This window comes from Heteronotia binoei, chromosome 13, assembly GCF_032191835.1.
Source record: "Heteronotia binoei isolate CCM8104 ecotype False Entrance Well chromosome 13, APGP_CSIRO_Hbin_v1, whole genome shotgun sequence".
Classification (NCBI taxonomy): domain Eukaryota; kingdom Metazoa; phylum Chordata; class Lepidosauria; order Squamata; family Gekkonidae; genus Heteronotia; species Heteronotia binoei.
Window position 1 is genome coordinate 45,050,365 of NC_083235.1, and position 9,228 is coordinate 45,059,592.

The 9,228-nt window shown below is 44.7% G+C and overlaps 1 protein-coding gene across 1 annotated transcript; it reads left to right on the top strand.

Moving 5' to 3' along the window:
• Positions 1 to 573: 573 nt before the first annotated feature.
• LOC132581222 (aquaporin-5-like) lies at positions 574 to 8,698 on the top strand. Its single transcript, XM_060252374.1, has 4 exons — positions 574 to 969; positions 4,654 to 4,818; positions 6,834 to 6,914; positions 8,497 to 8,698. Exons 1-4 carry the CDS (start codon positions 607 to 609, stop codon positions 8,680 to 8,682), a joined length of 795 nt encoding a protein of 264 aa, XP_060108357.1. The 5' UTR covers positions 574 to 606; the 3' UTR covers positions 8,683 to 8,698.
• Positions 8,699 to 9,228: the final 530 nt, after the last annotated feature.

Below are 9,228 nucleotides of genomic sequence, written 5' to 3' on the forward strand. Positions count from 1 at the left end.
TTTTGGTTCATGCTGATCAATAATTGAGACCCCTGATCTGTGTCTGTCTAGCTGGCCCTGCATATGAAACCAGCAGCACTTCTGAGAATGCTGCCTTTGAGGTCTTGGGCTTTAACTTTCTGCCTAGAAGCCTAATTTTTTCCTCCAGGACCACACAACATTTCCCAATGTCATTGCTGCCAACATACACCATGACTGCTGATTCGTCCCCAGCATTACCTACGGAGATGATACTCATCCTGACGATGCAGAAAGTAGTTGAGCAGGAATGCACTTGCCTAATTTGAAAAGTTTTCTTTGGGAACATTCAGGATTCAGCCAAAAGTCAACTCAGGGCCATAAATTATGAACTGAAAAAAAAAATGGTAGAGCTGGGTATTACTAATAAGAAAGGTCAGGATCTCAGAGGCAGGAGATGGGTGCTTTCCAAGGAGCCTCAACCCCATTTCCTAGTTCCACCCCATTTCACATTCTTTCCCTACTTATGTCCCTATAAATATATATGTACACATGTTCCTTCCAGCAGGAGAGACAGAGAGACGGAGCAAGCAAGCGTGAAGAGCCTTTAGGGTGTTGTGCATTGGCTTCCCCACTGCTGCTTGCACCATGGCAAATGAAGCTTATTCCATGGCCTTTTTCAGGGCTATTGTTGCAGAGTTTTTGGCCACCATGATATTTGTCCTGATAGGCATAGGCTCTGCCTTAAATTGGCCCTCAGCCCTCCCAGGAGTCCTGCAGATTTCACTGGCATTTGGCCTGGCTATAGCCACTCTGGTCCAGTCTATAGGCCATGTCAGTGGGGCACACATCAACCCAGCAGTGACTGTGGCCCTCCTGGTTGCACAAAAGATTTCAGTCCTGCGAGCCGTGGCTTATATTATAGCTCAGATGGTAGGAGCAATAGCTGGAGCAGGAGTGATATACCAGATCACCCCTGTAGAGATCCGAGGAGGCCTGGCTGCCAATGGGGTAAGTGCTGCAGACAAGGGAATGCCTGTTGTTCTGATTAAGAAAGTGAGAATGAGAAAGCTATCATGCCTGCTACTTCAGAAGTTATTCCTTCTGGATTCAGGATGTCCCACTCCCAGGTAAGTATGCATAGAACTGAGGCAGCATAACTTTAGCTGCAGAATGTGTTATGTTCTCTACTGGCCAGAAGAGCATGAATGACTGATTTAACATCTCTGTGTCCATCTTTTCTCCAACTAATGATATTCAAAGCTGCTAATAATACCACTGACTGCAGACAGCAAGTTATGGTCTTGTCACTCTGTTAAACAATCTACTGAAAGGCTGATTTTCAGCTACTGAGAGTTTTTGTTAGGTGACCAGAAGGATTGTGAACAAAGGGGCTGCTCTTAACCACAGCCATAGACCCTTGAAGGAACAGATGGGCAACAGCTGTATCCAGCTGTGAGCTGCCTGGTGTGTCTCTAGAGCTCATTAAGCCATCTAGAGTCTCTTCAGCTGAACACTGAAAAGTTTGCCACATTGATTTAGGTGAACTCTCTCGAACGCTCTCTCCTCCCCCCCCCCCCGTACAAAGAATGAAGGTTTAGGTTTTATTAAATTTATACTCCGCCCTCCCCTCCGAGGCAGGCTCAGGGCGGCTTATAGCAATCATCATATTACAATCAATTAAATTTAAAACAATTTAAAAACAGTTGGCACTAGTAACATTCTGATGTTGTTCAGATCCGATGGCGTCAGTATCCCCTGGATTCCTCCTGCTGTTACAATCTCAAAGTCAGTTGAAAGCAAGCTGGAAGAGTATGGTCTTGCAGGCCTTGCGGAATTGGGCAAGGTCCCGCCCAGGGACCCCAAGAGGTTGTATTATTTTGGTTGACACGGGGCATACCCAAACATCAGTGTACCCAGCAATGCCAGCTCTAAAATCTAAAAACAGAATAGAAAATCATAGCAGATAGCAGGGTTACTGGGTTGCACTGGTAAATTTCTCCAGTGGAGCGAGAGATGAGGCAGTCACAGCATTTCTCCATCCAGCCCTCTGTAACTGATCCTGTTCCCTCACCCTACTGCCTTGCTGGTTTGTTGTGCCGTGTGCAGAGAATCCTGCTCACTACCGCGGCTGGAAGGGAAGGGAAGTGGACTAGAGTAGGAATAATCTGTGGCTGGCTTTTCTCCCATTGCATCAGGAATATAAAGGTGAGTGTAAAACTCCTGGTTGCCATGTGGCAACCCCAGAACTGACTCTTGTTCTTATGGGAATTGCAGATGTCGTCACTGGTTTTTGCATGGCAATTCTGTTATTTCCCATGCTGCCGTTGTTACTACTAGTAAGAATTAGCCTTGGGATTGGCACAGTTGACATCTGGCTTGCAAACACATGCTGACATGCCTGAATGCCATTCAAGCACTATAATTGCTGAGAAAATCCACATCTGAAAGGGCAACGAGTACCGAAGAGAAAACAAATGCAATTCAGTTCACTGAATTACTTCCAGTTTTGACCTTTGCCCATCTTGTTCACAGAAGGGTGGTGGTACCTTTGCTAGAAGGAGCTAGTAGTCTTTCCTTAAAGGGCATGCTGATGAGTGTGAAATCTGCTCCTGTCCATCTCCATTTGCCTTGATATGGCAGTTCTAGCCAATCATTCCTTAAGCTTATTTCCATTTGGGGAGTAGGTCATTGATAAGACTGTGTTTGTATACTTGCTCCAACCTTTGGGCCCCAGTTATATTGGATAAGCTGTATTTTGGGTTAGCCTTCCTCATGGAGTAGAGGTGACAGCTGGTCAAAGTTGTAAATGGTTGGACATGGCCCCGGGGACAGAGAGATGGCCATTCTAGCTATGTTGGATCATTATAGCAGCATGTTCTGCTATGGATGATGATGATTTGGATTTATATCCCACCCTCCACTCCGAATCTCAGAGTCTCAGAGCGGCTCACAATCTCCTTTATCTTCCTCCCCCACAACAGACACCCTGTGAGGTGGGTGGGGCTGAGAGGGCTCTCACAGCAGCAGCCCTTTCAAGGACATCCTCTGCCAGAGATATGGCTGACCCAAGGCCATTGCAGCAGGTGCAAGTAGAGGAGTGTGGAATCAAACCCAGTTCTTCCAGATAAGAGTCTGCACACTTAACCACTACACCAGGCTCTCATCTTATGGGCTACTCATTCAGAGGGTGGGGTAGCTGAAGTTGCCTTTCTTCAGTCTGAGCCATACCTATGAGATCAAAGTCTGTTCCTGATTATGGATGACTAGTCTTCATTGCCAAGGAATGCAAAATGTGACATTGCTCAAGCTCCCATCCTAGAGCCACCTGGTTCACTGTTGTTCAGGTTATGGTGGGAGGGTGCTGAACTGCTTTAACACTCTGCAGTTTATATAAGATCGTACTTCTTTTGTTCAGCCAGTGTTTGCCACAGCAGCCCATAAGGCTTTTCTGTTAAAATTTGCTCTTAGGCTGGATGGTTCTTTTAGACAGCTAAATAGTACTTTAAAAAGAAGTTGCTTCCTATACCTTGCATATCTGTCTGACCACAGCCTGTGGTGAACAGGTTTGCAGGTTTTTGCGTAATTGCAGAAGCCTGCATAACTTGTTTGACTGGAGACAACTGTGGAGAAAAGCATCATGGGTTTACATCATGGAAAGTGCTACCTCTCTCAAATCCCTTTTTATTCTTCTAAAAATTATGTTACCTCTAGCCATGCTTCTCCATCAATTTCAGCTTGTCTAGAATGTGGCACCATAATTGCCTTACTGGTGTAAGAGCCGCACAGCGTCCATCCTGTGTCCTTAGCTACCTGTGCAGCCAAGGATAGAATTTAAGACAACTCTATTAGTTTTTAAAGCCCTGAATAGTGAGGATCTTGATGTAGTTGAGATTTACTCATGTGACCTCATCCTGGTGGCTCTCTGCGCTGCTATTTTGGGATCCTCTCATCACACTTTAAGTTGCCAGACAATTGTGTCTTGGCTAGGTTAGATCACATAGTGCAAAATCTGCTTTCTTCATTTTCCTCCTGCTCTTTCTGACTGAAACTCCTCTTGTTTTCTAGCTGCTTTTAAGGATCCTTTGGTGGTTTCTGTTAAAGGGAAGAAGTATGGTTGGCAGACACATCTTTTTGCCCAGGAGTGGGGGGAAGCTGCACCTGCTAACACTCCCTCTTTTACACAGCCGTCATTTGCGTGTGGTCACTAGAGATACATCTGAGCTGAAGGAATGGGGCTTGCAGGTCAGCCAGAATGGCTTCCAAGCCCACCACCGGCTTAAAGCTTCTCTTTTTTAGAAGTTAGCCAATGGCTGAGCTCCTCTGGCGACTACCAGCTCAAGTTAATGACTTAGACTCTCAATTTCTCTGCTGGTGCTGATCCAGCTCCTGTTGCTGTGATACACAGACATCTGGGCCTGGGAGGATTTGAGAAATGACCAGACAGATGAACACATAATTATTACCTCAGTCATTCATCAGGCCGGTAGTCAGGCTATGTGGGTGTTTTATGGTGGACCTGACAAACAGTTGAATTGTAAGCTATTCCTAGAAATCTAGCCTGTGGGGCCACTTTCCTTTTGTACACTAAATGCTTCTGTGGGCGGATGGTGATTTTTGTGTTGTCTCTGTAATCACCAAGGCTCCAAGCCTGCCTCTCCTAATTTGTGCATCATGTGTTTCTTCATTTTTCAGCTACACAACAACACACTGGCTGGGCAGGCGGTGGTTGTGGAGCTGATTCTGACTTGCCTACTGGTTCTCTGTGTCTTTGCCTCAACTGACAGTCGCAGAATTGATAATGTGGGCTCCCCAGCATTATCTATTGGACTGTCAGTCACCACTGGCCATCTCTTGGGGGTGAGTATGGTTGTTTCAGCTATACATGCACACAAACAAACAAATGGGCAGGATTTGATTCTGGGTTGACTGATTGCAGTTATTTCCCACCTCCTTCCAGCAGAGGGTGCTCTAATTTAGAACAGATATTGTTAGAGCCATGATCACATGGGTTGCTACTGGAGGCTGGGCACATTTTACTTTCTATGAGGACCAACCCTCCCTGGAAATGTGGAGCCACTGTGGAACAAGAACCCCTTTCCAAATAACACACGTATGGAGGGACCATGTGATTAAGGCCAGTGACTCAGTTCTTTAGGCATATTAGTAGAAGGCACAGGGAGCCAACAGCCGTCGATCACTACAGCCCAGTAGGAATCAGCAGACAAGTTTAAGTGTCAAAGTAAGTGAATCAGCACCATAATTTTCTCTTTAAAAGAAAAAAGAAAAGAACCACCCTTATACAGGATCTGTGTGTTCTAGTAAGCATCTGTGAAGGGGTGAGGCTCAGTAGCTTTGTATCCAGAAGACAGGACTGGATCGGGGGTGGGGGGGTGGGCAGAGGGGGCAGCTGCCCCGGGTGCCAGAGCAAGGGGGGGGCACCACCAGCATCCTTCTCCCCTTCAAAAATAGATAGATCTTCATGGTGGGAAGGTAGTGGGGGGTGCCATTTTTTAACTTCGCCCCCCTCCCAAAAATAGGTACATCTGGCCCTGCCATAAGGTCACTGGTTCAGTTCCTGGGATCTCCAGTTAAACGTGGACCTGGGAGCAGGTGATATGAAAACCCAGAGAGCCCAGAGAGCTCCTGCTAGGCGGAGTAGACGGTACTTACCTTGAGAGACCTGTGGTCTGAATTAATATAAGGCAGTTTCATGTGTCTTCATAATTACACTGCTTTCAGTTCGATTCTTCTGCCACAGGTTGTTGGCTCTTGCCTCCTCTGACTCAGGACAGTCTGCGTGCTTCTTCCCTCTTGGCCATTTAACTTCCAGGGCAAGTCCCCAGCTGGTCATTGTCTTGGAGGGCTGCTTGTGTGTGCACTACTGTTGTGCTTTTACTATAGCCTTGTGATCAGTGTTCCCTCTAAACTGAGTCAGTGTGAGCTAGCTCACAGTTTTTTAGCCTCTGGTTCACATATTTTTGTCTTAGCTCAGGAAAAATGGCTCCAGAGCAAACTAATTTATGCAGTAGTTAACAACTTTAATGCCAGTAGCTCACCAAGTAAAATTTTTGCTCACAAGTCTCCACAGCTTAGAGGGAACATTGCTTGTGATATATTTGTACATATTTGCACAATGCTGGTGGCATTTCCTAAATATTAGAAATTTTTAAAAAGCATGATTAGTAGGATAAATACCCTGAAAATCCCTGCAGAAGCCTGTGTGGGCTACAGAATAACTAATATCAAGGTGGGGCCTGGAGATCTTTGGGAATTACAGTTGATTTACAGAGGAAATGACAGTTTGGGGGAGGGGGGTGAACTTTGTGGCATATAGAAGAATTCTGAAGTCGGAAAGTGACATTGCATCCTGGATGAGCCCTCTCTTTCTTCCAACGTCTGCCATCCCCAGACACCTCCCTGAAAATCTCCAGGAATTCCCCAAGCTGGAGGTGGCAACAATAGCTGACAACCTTCCAGAAGGGGGCACTGCAGGCAGCAAAGGCAGAAAGCAATGTGGGCTTTTCCTGATGATTTCAGCTTTGTTATCTCGAGAAAAGTTTACGTCTGGAGTTTAAGCTGTTTTGGGAGTGCTCTGATTTTGTGGCCCCTCCTTCACCTTAGCAACAAAGCAACTGGGTCCAGGGACTGAGAACATTGTGGCTAATTCCAAATATGGTGTGTATCAACAGGATTTGCTCTAGGCATACTACCATAAACTGGTCTCTAGAAGAAGGGTTTTTTTTTTCTTAATTAGAATAGAGATTTGTTATTTAATTTTTTGGTGAGCAGTGATGAAGCATACAGCTGAAAATACCTTCATCCACCCTAGGTGTTTTCCATAATGACATGTATCTCTCTTTATTGGCTTCTAGATCTATTTCACTGGCTGCTCCATGAACCCTGCCCGGTCCTTTGGTCCTGCAGTCATCATGGGAAATTACCAGGATCACTGGGTAAGTGAATCCTTATGTCTTCTATCTGGCTGGAGCTGAGCTTTCAAAATGACACTCACAGAGCCCAGGATCACTTGGAAGAAAGGAAGGGCTTGAATCATCAATCTAGGCCTTAAGCCCAGATTTCCAAGGATTTGGAAAATAAGTAAAAGTGAAGGAGAGAATTGCTATCTCTTCAGGACCTGGCAGGGGGATGAATGGCCAATGCATTAGCAAACTGTAAACAAACAGGATTAATTCCTTGTTTGGCTGTGTCTTAATTAAAATCAGTTGCTTATGAAGTACAACAAATGTTGATAGTGATATATGAGCCACCAGCTTATCTTAGGGCCTGTTTGTTCCATCACTTATTCTGGGAAATCCTGCCTGAACTTACTTTCAGTGTCTAATTTGCTTATGTGTTCAAGTGATGAATTAGAGGCCAGAGTACAGTGAAAGAAAGTCAACCAAAGCTGGCAAGATCTGAGGCTCTTGGCTCTCCTCTCCATCATCCTGGGATGGCAGAATCCTTGGTAGGCAGAATTCACAGTTCCAGAAAGGAAAAAAATTACGACCTGCCAGTACCACAAGTCACTGAGGCAGAAAGAGCCAAATACCATGAAAGCCCTTTTTTTTCTGAACAAAATTTCTTATATTAGGATAACAAACATTAAATTCTTGATTTGGTGGGGGGAGAGGAGCCTTGGTAGGTTTTACTTTTCCAAATTATAAAAAAAATAATGGAAGTTGTCACATTTAGAATAAAGAGCACTGTATACTGCTCATATAAGAATCAAATAACAACATGGTAAGTATTGTGAAAACTGTGTTGTTACCTGGGTAGTTAGATACTCTGGACTGAGGTATCTCCAGCATTTGTCAGTAATCAGTGCTTTTTTTGAGCAGGAACGCACAGAAACACAGTTACAGCTAGCTTGGCATCAGGAGTGTGTGGCCTAATATACAAATTAGTTCCTGATGGGCTTTTTATGTAGCAAAAAAGCCCTGCCAGTAACAGAAAGTAGAAGACAACTTTATTAAACAGACAGGCTTTATTAACTATACAGTCTAGGTTTTCTTCTTGTCTTCTCAGGAAGTGTTTCTCTTTGACCCCTGAACCATTCAGCATCCCATGACGAATGCCATTGTCTCTGTCTCCTGCTTACATAAGTAACAAAAAAACTAATAAGTTATGGAGAGTTCCATTTTGAGAACTGCATTATGAAGACATTTAAAGGCTTATTTCTCTATGTCCAAGATGTATGGAGGTTTTGATTGCAGCACAGGTTGAAGCTGGATGCTCAAAATGTGCCCACATGTGATATAAGGAGCTGGTGTTGGCTAGAACTAGCATGACCTGGAAATATTAGGAAAGTTCAGAGTTTATAACACTCTGTACACAGCCAGAGCATGGCTGAATTTCACCTGAACATCTCAAGATAACAAGTGGGGCCATTTAGCTATGCTCTTGGTAGAATTCCCCCCACAAAATACTATTATCTGATAGCACCCTTACTGGCGAAGGAAGGGTGTTTGTGCATGTACTATAACCAGAAGCCCTGCTTGAGAGCAAGTAAACTATTTTATTTATTTACTTATTTAGGTCTTCTGGGTGGGACCCTTGGCTGGTGGCATCATAGCATCCCTGATCTATAATTTCATCCTTGCTCCTGATACAAGAGGTCTTTCGGAACGGATTGAAGTCCTCAAAGGGACCTATCAACCTGAAGATGATTGGGTGGAGAAGAATGATCAGAAGTACTCAACGGAACTGGTGGAGAAATTCTAACATAGTACTAGGCATGTAGTCCTCCAGACTGATCGAAGGCAGCATGAAAATTGCAGTCATGAATTTTCCACTCTCTGCCCTTAAGGGCATGCTTGTCAGCTCTCAGCCCTACTCTTCATGTTCCCAAATACCCTTGTAAGATTGTATGTTAGTATGAAGTCATGAGTTGCTAGCTTGATATCAAGTAGACCAGGGGAAGAAACAGGACACCCTATAATGCATGTCTTATGCAGATGGGCAGAAAGAGTACAGGTTGTTGTGAAGTATCCCAGAGGTATATGATTAGCTGCAAAAAGCTGACAATGAATAGTCAATACACAAAGACCTCAAACACCTCTCTTTATTTATTAAGTGGGGCCTCTAGCCTGCTAGATGGGTTGGTGTTTGGAGCAAGTGGACGGGTGATACTTAGAAAGGCATACAGAGATCCCGCAAGAAAGCCATTTCTACTTTGGTCTTCCCCACTGGCCTTTCTCCAGCTCTCATCTCTGTGTAATCACACCTTCCTTGTGGCTGGAACAGCCATCATTCCCTGTGTGAGCACAT